Source organism: Bidens hawaiensis, unplaced genomic scaffold, assembly GCF_021521415.1.
Source record: "Bidens hawaiensis isolate Kalapana, Puna unplaced genomic scaffold, B.hawaiensis_p1.1 tig00038969_1, whole genome shotgun sequence".
NCBI classification, from domain to species: domain Eukaryota; kingdom Viridiplantae; phylum Streptophyta; class Magnoliopsida; order Asterales; family Asteraceae; genus Bidens; species Bidens hawaiensis.
This window is the reverse complement of record NW_027496833.1, coordinates 184,178-206,204: the sequence shown is the minus strand read 5'-3', so window position 1 is coordinate 206,204 and position 22,027 is coordinate 184,178. Positions and strand designations below refer to the sequence as shown.

General features: G+C 34.7%; 3 protein-coding genes and 1 pseudogene across 4 annotated transcripts; 1 reads left to right on the top strand and 3 right to left on the bottom strand.

Annotated features, from left to right (window-relative positions):
- Positions 1-347: 347 nt before the first annotated feature.
- LOC143590720 (uncharacterized) lies at positions 348-2,952 on the bottom strand. The gene is made up of 3 exons (XM_077071118.1): positions 2,902-2,952; positions 2,691-2,766; positions 348-1,290 (listed from the first exon to the last, which is right to left on the bottom strand). The coding sequence occupies exons 1-3, from the start codon at positions 2,938-2,940 to the stop codon at positions 371-373; spliced, it is 1,035 nt and encodes a 344-aa protein (XP_076927233.1). The 5' UTR covers positions 2,941-2,952; the 3' UTR covers positions 348-370.
- Positions 2,953-6,526: 3,574 nt separating this feature from the next.
- Positions 6,527-10,706, bottom strand: LOC143590719 (uncharacterized). Its single transcript, XM_077071117.1, has 4 exons — positions 10,605-10,706; positions 7,791-7,885; positions 7,437-7,696; positions 6,527-7,342 (listed from the first exon to the last, which is right to left on the bottom strand). Exons 1-4 carry the CDS (start codon positions 10,632-10,634, stop codon positions 6,534-6,536), a joined length of 1,194 nt encoding a protein of 397 aa, XP_076927232.1. The 5' UTR covers positions 10,635-10,706; the 3' UTR covers positions 6,527-6,533.
- Positions 10,707-12,812: 2,106 nt separating this feature from the next.
- LOC143590723 (uncharacterized) lies at positions 12,813-13,331 on the top strand. The gene has a single exon (XM_077071119.1). It carries the CDS (start codon positions 12,813-12,815, stop codon positions 13,329-13,331), a length of 519 nt encoding a protein of 172 aa, XP_076927234.1.
- A 1,471-nt stretch (positions 13,332-14,802) lies between these two features.
- On the bottom strand, positions 14,803-20,320 carry LOC143590722 (uncharacterized; annotated as a pseudogene). The gene is made up of 9 exons (XR_013145526.1): positions 20,225-20,320; positions 17,944-18,128; positions 17,642-17,820; positions 17,099-17,383; positions 16,948-17,006; positions 16,817-16,853; positions 16,267-16,338; positions 15,851-16,173; positions 14,803-15,222 (listed from the first exon to the last, which is right to left on the bottom strand). The product of XR_013145526.1 is annotated as an uncharacterized LOC143590722 (transcript).
- Positions 20,321-22,027: the final 1,707 nt, after the last annotated feature.

The following is a 22,027-nucleotide window of genomic DNA, read 5'->3' as shown; positions in this document are numbered from 1 at the left end:
ATGGATAATGTCTTTTCAATCATTACCACTACAAAATACATACAGACTTTACGGTGAAAACGCACACGTCCTTATAATGCCCCGAGATGGTTTAGCTGTGTAGGAACCTTACCCACCCATATATGCCCTTATAACACCTCATTACACATTACCTTATATAGGCAGCTAGCTTTTGAACCCGTATATTACACGGGATTTGCCAAATAAACTAATAAATAAATGTAACAATTGATGACACTACAAACACAAGAACATCAACCATTATTAAACAAGTCATTTCAACATGGTTAACAAAGAAAAACATCAACAACATCAAACCATTACTTCTTTTACCATACTTAAAAGCCTAAATCTTTTCCACTTTTGCCCCTCACATGATAGCACAAGTGCTTGTGTTCTCATCACTCATCATGTTCACATCACCACCGCCGCCACCCGTGTAGTAGTAGCCGTCGTTAGGGTGCTTAGCGTAGTAGTAGCCGTCGTTAGGGTGGTCATAGTAAGGGTAAGGCTCGGGGTTGTAGTGGTAGTTGTAGTAGTAGTAGCCAGTGGTTGGTGGCATGATAGGAGGCCTTTGATACATTGATTGCCGGTTTTGAAGGTTCATCATTAATGACGGGGCGACAACCGAGTGGTTGTTGTACTCTTGCTGGTGTTGGTGGTGGTGGTTGAATCCTAAACCACTCATGTTCATCATCATATGTTGACCACCCGAAGCCGGTTCAAACGCTCCAAGATTACCACCAGCACCAACACCAGCACCGACACCAAGACTATTCATTATGGAGGCCAAGTCACTCACACTTTTACCCTCATTCAAATTCTCAAAATTACCCTTTTGCCCTCCCGCGCTTTGACTTTTCTTCGCATTTGCATTGTTGGGTTGACTTTTATTTTTTGAATTTTTTGGTACATTACCCAAACCCGCACCTGCTTCTTGTTTCTGCTTCAAAATCCCTAACTGACTCGCTTTCCCACAAACAAACCTCAAATCCTCATCATCTTCAAACGAATCGTCACCGGCGGTCAAAGGTTGAATCTTTTCCGGTTTTTTCAAAGATTCAAGGCCTTTGATGAAGTTTTCTTTCTGGGGTGTGTTTTTCTTGTCATCTTTTTTACAAATTCCTTTCGGATTTTGCTGATTTTGACTTTGACTTTGGTTTGACTTGTTTGACCAAATTTCAGCATGTTTACCAGCTTTCACAAGCTTCTTTAACAAAACTGCAGGGTCTACACTTCCTGAAACTGTTACCTTTTGTAACTCTGCATCTATGTTAACGTGATACACACCTATATATAATATTATAACACAGTTAGTGTATCAAACACATGTATATTATATGATATGTTGACTAGGCCTGTAAAAGAACTGAGCTTTTAGTGAACCGTTCGGCGGGAAGTTCGTTTATATTTGTTCATTTAATAAACCACCGAACACAATTACATGAACAAAAAGTTTGCGTTCATTTTATTAAACGAATGGACATGACCACATGTTTCGTTCGCTCATTTAAGCTCGTGAAGGTTAATTTAGTTCGTTTATGTACGTTTGTTTATGTTCATTTTAGGATAAAACTTTTGATGAATCGTGATCGTCTAATGTTTTATATTTGTTCGTTTGTGTTCATTTAAGCGTGTTCATTTATGTTCCTTTACGTTTGTTCATAAATGCTTGCTTATCTTTTGTTCAATTATCTCCATGTACAGTGGCGAAGCTTGGACTAAGACATCGGGGGGTCCGGACTCAAAATGTATACAAAATTTCACAAACGAAGGGGGCCGTGCTCAAATTTTCAGCCGAAAACGGCTATTTTTACACTATGCATACAAAATTTCGGCTGAAAATGGCTAAATTTTACACTACATATAAAAAATTTCAGGCGAAAAAGGCTAAATTCTACACTACATATAAAAAATTTCGGCCGAAAACGGCTAAATTTACACTATGTATAAAAAATTTCGGACGAAAACGTGTAAATTTACACTAGTGCAGGGGGAGGGGGGGACCCAGGCCCTAAGCAACCTTCGCCATTGTCGATGTATGTTTGTGAACAGTTTGTTTAGATTTTAAATGAACGAACATAAACGACACTAACGTGCTTACTTTTTAAACGATCGAGCATGAACACATATATTTGTCCGATTATGTTCGTGTTTTCGTTTAAAGATAAATGAATGAACGCGAACACGAATATACCCTTGTTTGTGTTCGTTCGGTTCATTTACAGGGCCTATTGAGCATCAAAACAAATCAGCTATCCACAAGAAAAGAACATCAAATTTGTATCTTTTCTTCAAAAGCTCACAAATCCAAAGCAAAACCAAAAAACATGACTTGTACATCATGCATTGAGAGATGTACAACATTGTACTTATTAGAGGATTTAGCCTTTTAGCAACATTATCTATGAAAAAGGACTTGAAAAAAGCATTACATCACAAGAACGCCACATTTTGCATAAATTATAAATCTTTTTTCAAAATCCCATTTCACTTTATACTTGAAATAGTAGAATATGTAATAATTATTTAATTGACTTCATTTTCAGAGATAATTAGTACATTATGTATAGAAAATTGTACATTCCTCTAGATTTAATATCTTCAAAAGAAAACCACATTTTGCATAAATTTAACAAATTTATCAAAACCCAAGTTACATTTTTGCTAGCTTAAAAAAAAAAACTCACCTTCAATTCTCTGAAGAATTTTCTTGACTTTGTGCTTGCAACCATCACAGTGCAGGTTTACTCTCAAAGTACAAGTCTGCAGATAAAAGTACATAAATAAATAAAATAAATAAATACAAAGAATGAAGAACAGTAAATCAAGAATGTGAAGAATATTAAAGGAAAATATATAAAAAAAATAAAAGTTAAAAAAAAATAAAAGTTAGTGAACTTGGATCTTGAGAAGCTTAAAGTCTTCATCTTTAGCCATTTCTTGAGTGGTGTTTTGAGCAAAAAGAAGGAAACAAGACAGAATAATATGTAATGTAGCACTCTGACTGAACACAAGGGTAAAATGGGAAATTCAGAAAAAAGATAAATTTTTTATTACTGTAATTCTGACTAGTTTTACAAGTTTTATGGAAAAACATAATTCAAGTTTTCTTGGAAGTGAAAGATTTAAAAAAAAAGTAACTTTGTTGTGTAATTTTTTAATTGTTAAAAGGTTCTTTTCTGTGTTTCTTGAGCTATGAACTGTTCAAAAGTACTTTAAAAGAATCAAAAGGAAGCACTTGTGGTTATTTTAGTTAAGTACATTTTCCCAAGGTATTATTCTTTATTTGAAACACTTGAGTTATTTTTGTTGTTTATTTATTTATTTATTTTAACGACCAAACAATAAAATCTGACTATCCAGCGAGATCTAATAGCAAAAATCGATCTCATACGTTCAGGTAGCCCACAGTGGCGAAGCCTGCACGTGATGGCCGGAGGGGCCAGACTCAAAATTTATTTTTCAAAAAAATTTATAAAAGAGGGGAGTCGGGCTCAATTTTCGGTCAAAAATAGGTAAATTTACACTACATATAAAAAATTCGGGCCAAAAACAGCTAAATTTACACTGCTGCGCAAAAACCGGAGGGGAGGGGGGGGGGACCCCTTGCCCTAATGATCCTTCGTCACGAGTAGCTCAAGCCTATCATTTCTTGTTTCGAGGAAAACCCGCTGCCCAAAGACCCATTGAGTTAAAATATCAAACTTAAGACCTTGTGGCATCTATCACAATCCCCCCCCCCCCAATGTCAGTTAAGTTAAAGTTTATTGCCGGAAATTTAAAGATTTTAACACATAAAATTTAAACTAGCACGCCTTTTCGTATAGTTATGACAAAATTTGAACCTTTAATGTGCTAAAATTATGCTTAATTTACAAGGAATATAAGAAAGTATGGATATTAATATACAAAACTTAGGTTAGAGATAATTTCTCATACATCTTTTAACAAATTTAAGAATGTCAATACACTATATTTAGAGGAGAAAATAAGTATGATAGATTTTGAATAAGGGTGTTAATGAGTTAAGCTGTTCATGTGTTATTTGAGATCATTTCAAACTTCAGAATCAAAGCTCAAAATAAACCAAACTCGAGCTCTCATAATTTAAACAAGCATAGCTCAAGTCTTGGCAAGCTTCTTGTTTACGCTCAATTTTTTATAGTATATATTTTTTATTTATGAAAAGCCTTTTTTGACATTATTTAGCGTACGAAAAGCAAAAAGGTTATGTGCAAGCCATGAAGGAAGTAGCCTTGCCCCTACCTATATGTTGCAATGAAAATAATTGGAGTGATGATGTATTTTTTTATATTAAGTTAACCTTACTTTTTTGTTTGTTTTCTAGCTGTTTACTAGTTTGTGGTTTATGAAATTTGCTGTTTTTTAAAAAAAAAGTTAAGGTATTTAATATTATTTTTCACTGCATATGATTTATTTCTAAAATTTGAAAACTAACTTTTAAATGAATTATTTATTATTTTTTTACACAAAAAAATAATTAAGATGATATTTTATTAGTCAAGTGATTTTATGGTTTAGAGTTTAAATTTGAGTAAACTACGGTTTTCGTTTATGTGGTTTGTTCAAAATTGCCATTTTAGTCCAAAAGTTTAAAATTTGCTATTTTCGTTCCCAGTGTTTCATTTTCATTGCAATTTCTGTCTTTTTCGTTAACATATTTTGGACTGAAATAAGAGATTTTAGCAAACCATAGAGACAAAAATCGCAATGAAAACGAAACCTTATGGACGAAAATTGCAACGTAAATGAAACCTTAGGGACTAAATTAGCAAATTTTAAACTTTTGAACTGAAATAGCGAATTTGAACAAATCACAAGAACAAATACTGCAGTTTACTCTTTAAATTATATATTAGCGAAAACACATAATTATTAGAAACTTGAGATATGTAAAAATTATAAATATATAATCAGTCTTTGTCATATTTGTGAGCTACAAATGTTGGCAAGCATCACTTCACCTATTGGCTTGATTTCGGTTCATTAACCTATTGGCTTTGTAATAAAAAGAATAAAGTCTTTCAAGGTATTATTATGACTGTGTGCTGGTGTATTTAATAGGCGAGAAATAAGTCGGCCTTCTCCAACAAACCGATAGTGATATCAAAGTTGGTGGAAAACGTTATATCTTTGCATTTTCTTTGAATAAAAAAAAATAGGCTTTTTTTAAGGCTTTACGTTGGAACGAGTGGTGTTACTTTTCCTTTTAATTCTTATTTTTATTGTAGCTTCTTGCTTTGCCTTTTTAATGTAAATTGTTGTTCAAAAAAAAATAAAGAAAAGAATATTGGCTCTTTCCAAGCTGACACATGTCACACTGTCTCACTTTAACTAAAGTTATCGGAAATTGCTCGGAAAGTGTCCGCTCGTTTTCTCGCTCGAAATGTATGAACAAATATATAAATATATAGACAACACACATAAAATATAAGAATACATTTTTTTAAATCATTTTAAATTGTTCTTATTCTGTCAATTTTATAGTTTTATTAGTTTGATTCAAGTGTTCAGAATACTAGGGTAGCGTTTGATACGCATGAATGACAGTAGGAATGGAATGATTCATTACGTAGGAATGAAAAAAGTGGTGTTTGGTTGCTCAATGGAATCATCCATTACACATGGAATCTCATTCCATCAAATCCATTCCTTCTCACCCCCTTCTTTTTTTTCATTTTATTCCTCCTTCACCCTATTTTTTTAACAACACCACCACCTAACAACCACCACCACCATCGGCACCACCACCAACTCCGCCGACACCACCACCGCTGCCACCACCATCGCCACTATTTTCGTCGTCGGAGCTACCACCGTCGCCATTGTAGGTTTTTTTTGGGGGGGGGGAGATTAAAAAGTATTTTGAGATAGAAGTGTTTTTATTATTTCTATTTCATTTCTACAATTTTTTTAGATACCAAACGATAAAAATTAATAAATGATTTCATTCCTATAGGTTAATGAATGGTAATTATCCATTTCATTTCCTTGTCCATTCCATTCCTTCTCCCATTTCATTCCCCCTTCATTCCATTACCTCCAACCAAACATATCCTAGAAGTTTGTTTGCATTCTTATTATATCTCAACTCTTCAAGCTTATTTCTCCTAAAAATTTACAACATACTAAACATTATCTAAAACTACTAATTTGTTTAACTATATACAATTCGATTTTGGCTCGTTTCGATTTTCATCCGGTCGGTTCGATTGTAAACGAGCCAATCAACGAGCAAGCCTTCACTCGATTCGGCTCGTGAGCAACCCTATACATGCTACAATACATTGGAAATCAATTTTAAAATGTAAATAAAACAATAGAAGAACAGAACCAAGTCAAAAACACTTAGTCTTTGAAGTGAGTTAACCACATCATAACAACAATGGTAACATTTTGTTTCTAAATATCCAAAACTGCTCATTCTGGTTCTTATTAAACCACAAAATAAACATTAAAAAAAATAATAGAAATAATAATAATAAAAATAAAAAACCTCTTTGTTTTGTTTAGCTCCATCTTCTTCTATCTTCTTCCTCATCAACAGGAGTATACCAAGAAGGTCTTCTCTTTGAATTACTTAATCTATAATTCAAATAAACTTCTTCATTAGATATCAACCTAGTGGCTACAAGTGCAAGACCTTTCATAACTGGACCCGTTAGTTGACCATCGTTTGACTCGCCCCTCGACTTAAACCAAAAACTCCCAAATCTTTTCATCTTCACTTCCTCTACACCCCCAAAAACGACATTTGGTATATAAGCTCTCATATCCTTTTCACTCAAAGGAAAATCATAAGGGCAAACCATAACATTAGGTTCCGTACCCTTAGTAGGGTGGTTTGCGAAATGACCTAACGCTAACGGGTTTCTTCTCTCCAAAACCTCACCGTTGAACCCTAACCGTGACCCTTCTAACGGTTTACTTAACATCTTCCACACCCGGTCCGACCCCATCTCAGATGGTGGTTCACTCGGGTTGGACCGATACACACTAGACAAAGGTTCCCGAGTTTCACCACCCGTACCCCAAGGTTGACCGTTAATTACGGTCCCATCGTAACGGGTTATAAGATACGGGTTTTGTGCATCGACTCTCGGGTATCCAGGGATATAACGGTAATATGCAGGAGAGTATATGACACCTGGGTAGAGTGCTATCACCGAGCCAACATCCGCTTCACCATCTACAAATAAACCGCGGCCCGCTTGTTCATGGGGAATTTGAGATGGTTTGAGCTCAAGGGTGTATCCCATTAGATCTTTTAACCTTTGACTTGACTCTGCAAAAGTCAACGGTTTTGTCTCGGGGATATCTGTGCTGAAATTATCATCATTAAAAACTGTAACAGCAACATCTTATTATGATTATAATATTTGAATTTATAGACTTGAGTGATAAAAAATTACCAAGTTTCGTGTTCGGTGGGGCGTTTTGACCAACTGCAAGACTAAGGCCACTCCGACGAGTGGGGTGCTTTTGAGATGTTTCATCATGGGATTTTGATTCGGGAAGAAGAATATGATCCATAAATGTGCAAAAGTTTGTAATTTGAGAATGAATGTTTTCTTGAACCTGTTTTTCTTGATCTGCCAGGTCAGATTTACTTGCCATGTTTATGATCTCCTCTATATCAGCTTCTTCAGCATCCTTCCCCACACGGTTATAGCTGCAAACAACAGATTACTAAATCAATATCTTGCATCACACACCTAATAACAAAAGAATCATGTATATTATATTTGACTTTTAACGAACATGACCTGGTATATAGAAAGAGCCGATTTATGTCTGTTTCAAATTGAAGGCGTCTTGGATCTTTTGCAAATGTCGGGCTTTTGGCAAGTGTTGACACAAACTACAAAAAAGTTGCAGCATATTAACACAATAATGGCATGCTATATGCACAACCAATAAGGCTTATGTACAACCATTCATAATCACTTCATCATTTTGGTCATTTTTACAGATGAACCTCCTACACACCCTAACTTTGACCCACATGCACAAAGGCCCTGAGGCAGTTTTTAGATCGCCTCAAGGCGCACGTTTTAAACCAAGATGCTATTCATGATTCTTATTCTACCTTTAAGCATAAAATAGAAACAAACTATTCACCTTGCCAATATCACAAAGTTTGTTAAATGAAATGTGAGTTTTCTTAATATTCAAGCTAGCAAACAATCATTCTGATCATGGTTAAGGGTGCAAACGAGCCGAGCCGCTGATGAGCTACTCGATATCGGATAGACAAAAGGCTCAAAACGAGTCGAGCTTTATTGAGCACGAGCTGACCCTGAGCCTTAAATAAAGCCCGTTATCGAGCCCGAGTCGAGCCTTGTGTGTTTTACATTTAAGCTCTTTTGGTCTTTTATGTATTAATTTCACACTCCACAACCGAGCTCGAGCCAAGCTTAACCTCGTTTAAGATTTTCTCAAAATACATAAAAATAATAAGAACTGTATATGAAATAACTAATAAATAATAAACAAGACAAGCTTGAAAAAACGACACACGAGCCGAGCTCAAACTCTCGTAACTCAAAATGAGCCACTTTTGGGCTTGTTTGCACCCCTAATTTCACGGTACATGTTGCAAAATCCTATTTATGTGACCATTTTTTCCTTTACAAGTTCAAATTCATATCATAGTCTGTAGTCCAAAGTAACCTAACTGCACATTCACAATCATTTTCACAGCTAAAACAACGTAGTTCAATCTAGATCCAACAAAACACCCTAATTCACAAACATCTCAAACCTAATTGCAAATTAGTTAACAATTCATACATACATTAACATCACAACAGTTAATAACCAAACAATCAGCAAATTATACTCTGAATTTGATGATTGAGCTCAGTAACCCTAAATGCCACGGAATTGGCAAATACAGTAACATACTGCACACGACCTCGAGCCGAGATTACCCTCGTTTAAAGTTTTCTCAAAATACATAAAAATATTAAAAATGTATGTAAATTAATTAATAAACAATAAATTAGCTGACCCCAAGCTTGAAATAACGACCCCCAGGCCCAGCTCAAGCTCTTGTAAATCAAAATGAGCCTCACTCGAGTTCGGGATAGGCTCATGTGCACCCCTAAAACAACTTCATTAAATCCAGATCCAAAAAAAACACCTAATTCACAAAAAGCTGAAACCTAATTACAAATCAGTCAACAATTCAAACATATAATAGCATCACAACAGTTAAAACGTAAACAATCAGCAAAATATACTTTGAATTTAATGTATTTATAGGTATTAATTTCACACTACACAACCGAGCACGATCCAAGCTTTGGCTCGTTTAAGGTACTGCACACGTGTTTCAGCCAAGCTTAGCTTCATTTAGGTTTTCTCAAAATTTATAAAAGTAATAAAAACTGTATGTAGATTTATAAATAAACAATAAACGAGCCAAGCACTACACAACCGAGCACGATCCAAGCTTTAGCTCGGTTAAGGTACTGCACACGTGTCTCAACTAAGCTTAGCCTCATTTAGGTTTTCTCAAAATTTATAAAAGTAATAAAAACTGTATGTAAATTTATAAATAAACAATAAACGAGCCGAGCTGACCCGAGCTCGAAAAAACAACTCACCGGACAAGCTCAAACTTTAGAAAAAGAGCTCGAAACAAGCCGAGCTCGAGCCTGAGCTCTCGTATATCAAAATGATCCAACAAAACACCCAATTCGCAAAAATCTTAAACCTAATTACAAACAGTCAACAATTCAAACATATAATAATATCATTACAGTTAATAAGTAAACAATCAGCAAAATATACTTTGAATGGGAATTATATGTAATAATTTCACATTACACAACCGAGCAAGATCCGAGCTTTGGCTCATCTAAGGTACTGCACACGAGCTCGAGCTTAGCCTCGTTTAAGGTTTTCTCAAAACTTATAAAAAAAGCAAAAACTGTACATAAAGTTATAAATAAACAATAAACAAGCCAATCCCAAGCTTGAAAAAACAACTCACTAGCCAAACTCAAGCTTTAGAAAAAGAGCTCGAACCGAGCCGAGCTCTAGCTCGAGCTCTCGTATAACAAAATGATCCAACAAAACACGTAATTCACAAAAAAAAGTCAAACCTAATTACAACTTAGTTAACATTACAACAGTTTATAAGTAAACAATCAGCAAAATATACTTTGAATAGTGATTACATGTATTAACTTCACACCACACAACCGATCACGATCCGAGCTCTGGCTCGTTTAAGCTACCGCACACGTGTTTCAGCCGAGCCTAGTCTCATTTAAAGGTCTTCCCAAAATATATAAAAAAAAAAACTGCATATAAATTAACTAATAAATAATAAACGAGCCGAGCTCAAGCTCTCGAACAACAAAATGATCCAACAAAACACCTATTTCACAAAAAAACTCAAACCTAATTGCAAACCAGTCAACATTACAACAGTTTATAAGCAACAAATCAGCAAATTATACTCTAAATTCGACTATTGAGCTCCAAAACCCTAATTTTTCACGGAAATTGACGAATACAGTACGCCGTTGCAGATCAAATGTGAAATTGATGGTTAAATAACGAATTACCTGTTGAAATTTGTTAAATAGAACCGCCATTGAAGTCCGATTGAAACCCTAGGTCTCAGTCTCAGTGTATCGAGTGCTGAAGAAATTGCGGATAAAAAGATGAGGGGGGTAATAAGTATATAGTGAAACGATGGAGGATCAATGTGTAATATATTATAATTTTTTGTCGGTATACGAAACGAACGAACACGGAGAAAGGCATGTTAGTGTTCTTCCATTTAACCAGTGTCGTAAAAACCGCAAGGCGTTAGTTGGGCGGTGTGGTGGGGACTAGAGATTAATCGAGATTAATCGGATCGGACTTTAGTGTATCTTTTTCAGTTTGATATATACACGCACACATTTTTTTATGTAATTTTTAGTTTTATACATACAAAAACATATTTTGGACGGAAATTGGCTGGAATCTCGCTAGAAACCGCTGGATTTTGCTGGAATCTCTCTGGAAACTGCTGATTTTGGTCGGAATCTCTCTGGAAACTGCTTATTTTGGTCGGAATCTCGCCGGAAACCGTTGATTTTAGTCGGATTGATCGTTGACCGATTATCTGGCCGACTAGCCCAAAATTAATCAGTGAAGTGGAGACTGACGATTAGTCGGGGATTAATCGGTGCCTGGTCGGGATTTTGCAACATTGCATATAACTTTAATTAGACACGATAGATTTGGGATTCCGACGACCTCAATAATTGAGAGGGGGGAGTACTTGAAAAATGCTCCTAAAAGTCTGATCAAATGTTACAAAGATATTCGAGACGACAATGTTGAGTTTCTCCCAAAGAAAAAAAAATATCAACAAAAATGATTTTCCGAAGACCTGCAACTAACATCATTAAAATTTTGTTAGTCACGAACAAATATAATAAAATGTGGGGTAATTATACTTAACAATTTAACGTTATTTTATCATATATTTTTTTGGTTATTCCTTGGTATCATCATCATTCATCAACCCATTATATTGGTATATATGACGTCACCATTAAAAGAGTGTTTGGTGTTGAACCACGTCTAGTGAAAACTAATGACTTAAGTGGGAACATAAAATGTGGTAATAATTCACCAAGGATCTTCACTAGAGTGACAAGTTTTGTCAAAGTCAAAGACAACCTAGTCACAGAAGAAGAGGTAGTCCATGTCAACTATCTATTATCCCACTTCAACTTAAGATACGGTCTTGGTCGTTTCTCACATTATTGTTGTACATACTTATTCAAGAACTATGTAAATACTCAATACGCCACGTCATATATTATGTTTGCCAAACCATTATTCGGAAAAAAGAAGTTTATATCAAAAAGTGAAACTGGTTGATCTTGAGAGTCCAACATCAGAAAATCACCTCAACCAACGACATACTCATGTGCGAGTGAGGGAAAGAAAAACGAGTTGGGGTTTATTTGAGAAGAAAAAGTACAAAACTGCTCTTCACTTAAGGAACACACTGATGGGTTTAATCACCATTTAACAGGTTAGTAGGGTCAGGTTTAATTGCAAGTTAAATGAAACCACATTGACGAAAATAACATATTTAAAACTATTGGACTAAAACCGCAGATTCGGACAAACCATATGAACGAAAACCGCAGCTTACTCTTTAATATATAATTAACAACCACTTTTAACTTTGTTATACCATATAATTAGATACCATAGCATTTTAAATGAATAACTTATAAAACTTTAGTTGTTTCTATATCAGAAAAAAAAATTTAATTAAAGTTCTTAACCATCTTAATAGTAACTTACATCTGATTAATCACTTCAATAAACTTATTTAATAAATATGGTAAAGTCACATTATAATTTTAATCTACCATTACTGTATATTAACCAATATATGTATATTATTATAATATTATAAATAGTATAAGCTATAAACTAATATTCATTCCATATTGTATTAAAATTTAAAATAGGAAGTACTTGAGGACTGAGGCAGCCTTTCACTCTCCCAAAATCCAAAATAAACTTTGACCAATTATTATTATTCACCAGATACTATTTTGTTACAAAATAGGCCCACACGCATACTTGTCACACCACAACTTTTACAATGTCAAAATGTATTCCCCCTTCCTATACTTTTCTTTCACGCGTAATTATGCACACAATAACATATTTATGTCTACTTGTTCATACCAACACTAACAAGCAACACATTAACACACAACTAAATTACTAAATCATTGATAACAAAAAAAAAAATGGGTAACTATGCATCATCATGCAGTTTCATCGTTGTTTCGATCGCGAAAAGTAATAAGCCGGCTAGAGTTGTATTCCCCTCGGGCGAAATTCGGGTGGTTCAGGAGCCTACGAAGGTGGCGGAGGTCATGCTCGAGTGTCCGGGATTTTTCTTGGTCAACGCACGGACGTTGACCATCAACCGTTGTTTCACGCCTCTTTTGGCGGACGAGGATTTGGAGATGGGAAATGTTTATGTTATGTTTCCTATGAGGAGAGTGAACTCAATGGTTACTCCCACGGATATGGGTGTTTTTTGGATGACAGGTGGTAACACGCGTAAACAAATATTAACAACAGACGGTGGTGGTGGTGGTGTTGGTGGTAGTGAAGTGAATGTAGTCGAGCAGCCGAGGTTGGTGGTGGATGTGCCGGAATTTAGTTATAGGTTGGCGGTTTGTAGGTCTCGAAAGCCGGTTTTGGATACGATTATGGAGGAACCGGTTTGTGTGAAGTATAGAATGGTAAATTGGATATAGTAGATAGTATTTTGGTTAGTCATTCACAGGGCCAGCCATGGCATATGACAGAGGGGTCGACGGCCATAGGTCCGACTACCCGTTAGGCCCGAATTTTTTTTTTTTTAAATTATATGTATTTTTATAAAAAAAACTATATGTGTACTTAATGTTTAATCTTAATTAAGTAACAACTAACTTGGTTTAGTGGTAAAATGTATGACTTCCAACCCAAAAGTTATGGGTTCTAATCTCATTTGATGCATTATTAAGCTTATTTTTATACATTAGTTTTTTACACAACCCAAGTCACAACCAAAGAAATCAATTTAAAAAATAAATTATTTAAACCAAACAAAATACTATTTTTACTTTGGCCCAAAATATTTTTCGCCTTCAGCCCAGTTTTTTTTTTCAATTCTCGGAGCCGGCCCTAGTCATTCAGGATTAGAAATATGAAAGTTAGGTTTAGATTTGATATGTTATAAAAGTGATATGATATGTTATTATATAATACAAAGCTTGTTTATCACTATATATGTGTATACATATATACTTTTAAATTTTGATGACTGAAAATTGTTTTTATGTAACCAGGACTAAGAACGAGCGTAGTGGGGCGTTTTTTTTTTTTTTGGGGGGCGGGGTGTTGCTGGTAATTGGTTGTTTTTTTTAATATAAAAAACGATAAAATAATAGTGAGGTAATGATTTGAATAAGCTCCATCCACTACTGACTACACCTATTTTAGTAAAAAAAAAAACCCCTACGGTGGCGTGACGCCACATGACGCAAAACGCCCCCATAGGGGCTCCATCCACTACACATCGTCTAACTAAAACTAAAAGTTACCCAAATAAGCTTCGTTACGGGATAAGAGGTTAAATGATGCAGGATTATCTCGGATATCTTTTATTTTTATAGTTAATTTGAATTTCCTATTTTATCTTGTTTGGTTTCCTAATTTAAGTGTGATTCTATCCTATAGGTTGAGATCAATGGTTTATTGTTTAATTAGTTTTTGATAAGAGGTTAAATGATGCAAGTTTTTTGAGCTATTAATCGCTTCCGAAACTACATCATTAAAAGTGCATGGTTGTCCAAAACTAATCTAATATTTGGCTTTAGCAAAGGTTGGTCAAGAGGGCAACGTCACAGCATCAGTTCACGCCAACCGAATTACCTACCAGACAACGCACTTATTCATGAAACTTTGTGTCGTTTCAGTGAAACGCTGTATTGGTTCGCTAAGCATATAAACGCAGTTTTTCGTATATTTCGGGTTAGACACCACATATACACTATTACTAATTCTTAATCTTCTAAATCATCCAAGTATCCAACTGATATTTAGAACAAGTGAACAACTAATTGATATATCTTATTCAAAAACTGTCCACATATACTTATGTTACATAATGGGTTAATCTGCGTGTCACCTATGACAGCGCGCGCTAAACCACTCTGAAGGTTTTCCTCAAACTTCGGTTATTCAACCCGTTATGTCTGTCGATGACACGTGGGCAGTATGGTCATCGCGACAAAGCTTTCCATTACATTTGCCTTTAATCTTGGAGGCAATCTTAGCAAACATTTCCTCCCTTTGGGGGCGGTTTGCGTATATTATCCAAAGTGTGAGACTGAGTACTACTCCTACAGAAGTTAGAGCTAAACCAGCATTCACCATCCGCAGGTGGCGTTGCAGAGGTGGGCAGTGGTTGGATGTGATGGTGGTGAAAGTTTCCCGAACAAAATTGCAGTCCTGGAAGCTAAGTAACGGAGGCGTGTAATGTTGGAGAGCGTAACTTATGTTTACGGCTCCGACTAGTTGCTGGTACATGTCCGGGGTTAATCTTCCGGTATTTGTGCATAATCCTGATTCCGAGACTGTACATGTGTAATTCTGCCACACCTGTCAATCATAGTTTGATTCAAGGGCATTAGGGGTGTAAACGATCCAAGACATTCGTGAGCTATTAGCTCGCAAAAAAGCTCAAATCGAGCCGGGCTTAAAGAAGCTTGAGCCAGGGCTCGATCCTTTAAATAAGTTTGTTTAAAGGACGAGCCCTAGCCCAAGCTTCACTTACCAAGCACAAGCCAGCTCACGAGCCTAAACAAGCTTATTGCGTATATAATTTTTATTAAATATATTTAATATCTCTTTATTTAATAACAAAAATAATATATATATAATTATAAGAAAAATAACTTAATAAAATACATTATGTTACAAGTAAGATTATAATTAAAAAAATATACAAAAATAGTTATAAATATATAAAAGTTAACTAATAAATAGTAAACGAGCCGAGCCCGAGCTGAGTCTAGTCGAGCTTGGGCTCGGCTCATTTAGAGCTCGGAGATGTGCGAGTTTTTAAATTTTGCCTTTTGAGGTCAAAGTAACTAATTCCACATATCAGCATTCGAGTAATTTGCTGAAAATTTCACAAAATTGAACAATTGATCAGTTCATGGGATACTTTACACCATTCTTGAAGATGAAAACTTGGTCAACTTTGACCTGAAAAAAGTATACATACCAAAGATGCGTTTGACATCGAGACTTCTCCCAATGAACAGTTTCGTTCTTGGAGCTGCGAGTCATACGGAGAGCAAACATACGGCATCAAAGGACCCGATTGGTTATAATAATTAGAGTTCCCTGATGGCGCCATATGAATTTGCATTCGAACCTATGAACCCGTTGACTATATTTCCAAGATCGTTGATCACTTGTTTACTTTTATATAAAGTCTGGTTTGTGGTCCTCTGGTCAACACAAGGAAGGATATCGCTAAGGGCAGTTTCGGCATTCCTGTGATCCACCCATTGGTTCATTGCCAGACACGTATCCGAGATTGCACTGTAATTTTGCTTTTTTGGTCAAATCTAATACTTTTCGAATATAAATTTTGTTGCAAACATTCCAAAATATCATTTTAAAGGTTTATCTTACTTGTTGAGGATTACAAAAACACCACACAGAATGGATGTAACCACAACAAGCAACCATCCACCGATGATGAATCTGCAAGAATATAAAAAAATTTTCATTTAGTTTAAACAAGTGAATATGAACAACACTTTTTTTATTTAATAAAAAAAACACTTGGCTGGTTCATTATTTACGTTTGTGTTCTTGATTTAGGTTCGTTAAGGTTTGTTTATGTTCGTTTAGATATCCATTCAAACTTATTTATTATTTATTATTTATTACTAATACCTCAATGAATCATCTGATGAGATAAAGACTTTAATTGGGCTTCGTTATTCCTTTATGTTCATTTACTTAATTTAGAATATTAGCAAAGACGGCAAATTCGTACATTTTGTTAAGAAATACAGACAAGAAAAAGCGCTTATTTAAGTGTTCGTGTTCATTTGTTTGTTCGGCTAAAGCTAAATGAATCAAACACGAACAAGCCTACGTTCGCGTTCGTTCGGTTCATTTACAAGCCTAATCAAACTCCCAATACCAAGAACAAGAACATGAAAAGAAAACTTACAAGTGGATCGCATTCCTGTGACCAAGAATCGACAGATCTGTAACAAAAAAGAAAAATAAAAAAAAAAAGAAATATCACACAATTTGCTAAAACAAGTTAACAGTATAAATGAAACTCTTACGAACACTTACAAAGGCCTAAAATAGAAACTAGAAGCATTACTATTGCAACAGTAATCATTGATGATCTCCTGAAAAAGAAAACAAATAAATAAGTATAAATATATGAATCTTGGAACATCATAATTGAACAAAAAGAAAGATGTTTGTAAAATGTACATACACAGCATCGAAGACGGTTCTTATTTTTCGTGAACTTTGATGTGTTTTTCGGCCCAGTGTATCTGATGCTGAGTTCAAGTCAATATTTAATTTGTCAATACTGTCTTGAACATCTGAAGGAAGATAAAACTGTGCCACATTGACGGTTTTTGCTAGTGATAGGTATCCCGTGATATTAACCAGTGTCTGAACAGTGTAATCTGACTGGTCAACAACGTAATTTAATGTGTCGATTGCTTCACCATGGAATTCATCTTGCCCCGCCGAAAGAAGAATGCATCCGATCCTGAAAAAGATATTATATTTCTCAATTGAATTATAAAGAGATCATACAGATTGTCTTTCTTTGACTTTGAAAGTCAAACTAGATGTTGAAAGTAGCACAATGGTCATTTTTTTTGTGTTTGGTGTGTTTGACTTTAAAAGTCAAAAGTAGCACAACAGTCATTTTGTTTTGTGTTTGTGTGTTTTGACTTTAAAAGTCAAAGTAGTCAATGGTCATTTCATGATGTGTTTTAAAGCAAATGAGATTTGACATACTTACGCTGCAGCACACGTGAAGATAACAAGTAAAATCAAGCATATCATTTGAGATAACCGGGAATCTATGCCTTTGATATTTAATCTCCATCCACAACAGTGATGTATGATCATGGCTGACCCGAATAACACAAACCATAAGATGGCCAGAATAAAAGCAGCAGCTCCTGTAAACCCTACAGACTGTAGATAATGCCATTAATAAGTATCAACTAAAAAAACTGATATATAAATTAACTGCTTAGCTAAATAGATGCGAAATCAACTAACTATATCCATATGTTCTTGATCACAAAGAAAACTTACTGCCCAATAATGCTTGTCAGTGATGTCCCATCCACCTTGATAGCGCCTGAACCGGTTAAGAATATCAGGCCTCTCTGTTCTTGACCCTGCTAACACAAGTGCACCGGATGGTTCATTGGCTGGACCAGGGGCTTCGGCTGACGAGTTCAAGATCTCATTTCTCCAATGACCCATGTTATCTTCCCCTACAATTATCCACCAGATTTGGCACATAAACAACAAGAAAACAGCAAATACTAATATATTTGGCCACATATGTTAACCAATTCACGCAGCTTTCGGCATATTGTACCGTGGAATCTAAAACTTTATAAGGATTAGGGGTGTAAACAAGCCGAGCCCGAGCCCTAGCTCAGCTTGTGAGTGGTTTTTCAAGCTGGGGCTTGAGCTCAGCTCGTTTTCAAAGCTAGAGCTCTACTCGTGCTCCAGATCCTTTATTATTTATTAACTATTTTACTAAGATTTATACCTACTTTTGTATATATTTTAATCATAATTTTATATATAAAATAATACATATCGTTTGCTTATTTTATCATAAATTTATATATAACAATAATTATAAAAATATACATTTAATAAATTAAATAAAAGCCAGATAAATGATGGGCTTGTTTAGGCTGTGAGCTGGCTGGAACTCAACAAGTGATGCTCGGGCTCGAGCTTGATTCGCCTCGAGCTCTATTTCTAGAGTTCGAGCTCGGCTCAAGCTCGATTATTTTTTATCATTTATTTTACTAATATTTATACCTATTTTTTGTATATACTTTTAACTATAATTTTTATAAATAACATAATACATATTATTTACTTAATTTTATCATAATTTTATATAGAAATATATATATTTAATAAAAAGTAGATAAATAACTAGGCCCGTTCAAGCATCTCGGGCTCGGACTTGTTTATTAAACAAGCTTAATTTTAAGCTCGAGCTCGGGCTCACTCATTTAAGCTCAGCTCGATTCGAGTTTTTAATAAGATGATATCGAGCAGCTCGATACACATTCACACCACTAATCAAAACCAGATCATTTCCAAGAGATTTAATCACAGAAAACAATTCAATACTCAAAAAAACGCTAATTCAAAGTCAAATCACACAAAATCCCCAAATCGTTTCAGTAAATTTTCCATAGAAGATTTAAACTGTCAATCTGCCAATTTGTCATATCCCCAACACTGAACTCAAATTCACACAACACACAAACAAATGAAAACCTAAACTCAAACAAGCATTAGCTATTAACTAATACACACAGAAACTAATTAACAAATTAATTAACTAAACGAACACAAACCTAACACAGATCCAACTCGATCATCCTGCAGTAAATTAACAGCTGAATCACAGCTCATGAAGCAGAAAGTTAACACGAACCATACAACATGATACATATTATTTACTTATCTTTATCATAATTTTTCATATAATTATTATAATAAAAATATCTATTTAATATATTAAATAAAAATCAGATAAATAGTAGGTTCGTTTAAGCTCGGCAAGTGAAGCTCGTGCTCGGTCTTGGTCATTACACAAGCTTATTTTCAGGCTCGAGTTAGAATTCACTCGTTTAAGCTCCGCTCAATTCAAGTTTTTAACAAGCCGGTATCAAGTAGCTCATGAGCAGCTCGGCTCACAGAAAACAGCTTATTAACAGTCAAATAAACACCAATTCAAGTCAAATCACACAAACTCAAAACCTAAACTCAAACAACAGCATTATTTATTAACTAATCAACACACACAGAAACTAATTAATTAATTAACCGAACACAATACCTAACCTAACACAGATCAAACTCTATCATCCTGCAACAAACCGATAGCTGAATCACGAAGCAGAAAATTTACACGAACCATACAACATGATACATATTATTTACTTATATTTATCATAATTTTACATATAATAATAATTATTATTATTATTAAATATATATATAATTTAATATATTAAAATAAAATCAGATAAATAATAGGCTCCTTTAAGCTCGTGAGCCGACTCAAGCTCGAGTGCTCGACAAGCTTATTTTTAAGCTCGTGCTCAGGCTCAGGCTCAGGCTCAGGCTCAGGCTCACTCGTTTAAGCTCGGTTCAATTCAAGTTTTTAACAATCCGGTATCAAGTAGCTCACGAGCAGTTCAAATTCACACAATTCAACAAACATATGAAAACCTAAACTCAAACAAGCATTAACTATTAACTAATCAACACATACAGAAACTAATTAATCAATCAATTAATTAACTAATTAATTATTAAACGAACACAATACCTAACACAGATCCAACTGGATCATCCTGCAGTGACTTAACAGCTGAATCACACCTCACGAAGCAGAAAACTAACACGAACAATGCGAACACGTGCTTCGTCTTCTTCTCCATTATTATTATTCAGGTGCTGTTCGCAATGGCGACAAAACGAAATCTCAGTCCACCATATAATTAATAAGACAGTTGAGAGCTTGCAGAAGGAAGCTAGTGGCACATGGTTGATAATGTGGAGGTGTAGATATTTATACAGGTAGTGGATCGGTTTACACGTGTGTATGTATGTATAGAGAGAGAAAGTGAGATCTAGAGAGAGATAAGGCGGGTGAGTAGTAAGTAACGGATTAGATGTGAAGGAAAGAAGAGCGACCGATTTTGACTACAAATGTGATCAGTTAATGCGGAAAAATATCGACTTCCCTGGGATATCGGTAATTTAATAGCATATAAAATTCATATATATAGCAATTTAACACTAATAATTTAGTATAGTCTCCTATTATTAACAAATTAACCTTTTGTAAATTACAAAACACTAACAATCGTAGCAAGTAATAATTGATTAAAACTTAAAACAATAACACTGAACACTAAAAGTTAATTATTAAGACTTAAAACACTGATATCGAGAATATCGGTCAAATATTAGTCTAATATCGGTCAATTTCGTTGATATTATAGGTACCGATATTCTAACTTATATATCGACAAGGGACCTACAACCGATATAGATATATCACTGATATATTGGCGATATCAACTGCATGGCTACAAATACAAAGCCTATTTTACCGGGTTTTTTTATTATTTTATAAAAAAATTAATAAATTTTGTGACTTGAGAGGATGAAGATGTGGGGCTGTAAGCTGACCTAACTGAATCGGACAAGACCTTGTGCGTGTTCATCCGTTAAGATTTTGTCAGACAAACGGATGGTTCACAAACTCTTTACCGAAAAAAATTCGTGTCCGTGTCTGTTAATTAAAGAATTGAGTTTGTCCATGTCCGTTCGTTAGTACTGTAAACGGACGCTAATAGACACTAATAGGGAACACTAACGGCCAGCACTAACGAACACATGGACACTAATGAACATTAATGGACAAACAAATATAAACAAATCGAACCCTATTGGTTGCTTCAGTGATTTGGCAACATGTGAGCGTTTGGTTCAAGGTGGCCTTGATTTTTGTCTTCTCTGTTAAAGATTTGTTGGGCTTGCATTGTAAAGTGGGTTTGGAAGGTCGGGGAAGGAAGCGTTTTATGGAATTGTTATTTTAGCTTGTTGGCGTATTTGGAAAGATGGGGAGGAGAAGATTCTCGAAAGAAAAGATGTCTAAGATTGAAGAAATAATCAATGATAAGTCTTTGATTTTTCTTTTGGGGTTTAAAAATAGATTGAATTTCAAGTTTTAAAAAGGTACAATTTGTGTAATTTTGCTTTATTGCAAGTTCAAGTTCTTTACGGTCCAAATAACAGTTTAACCTTATATGATAGTAATATATTATCATAACATAGTTATTTCTATTTGAAAAACCAAAAAACAACCTGTTATTTTTAATAATGTCAAAATGATATTATAAAACAAAAAGAAACAAAATACCTACTAATAATGTAAGGTAAAATAAAGTATTGTGTGAGTTTGAAGATAGAAAAGAGCATACTTTAGAAGTGAATATTAGAATATTATTTATTTTAAATTTTAAATGTCCAAAAAAAAAAAAATATTCCAATGTTTTGATTAGTTAAAAGAGATTAGTTAGCACCTTTTTTAGTTTATGGGGTGGGGGATCTCGGATGCATG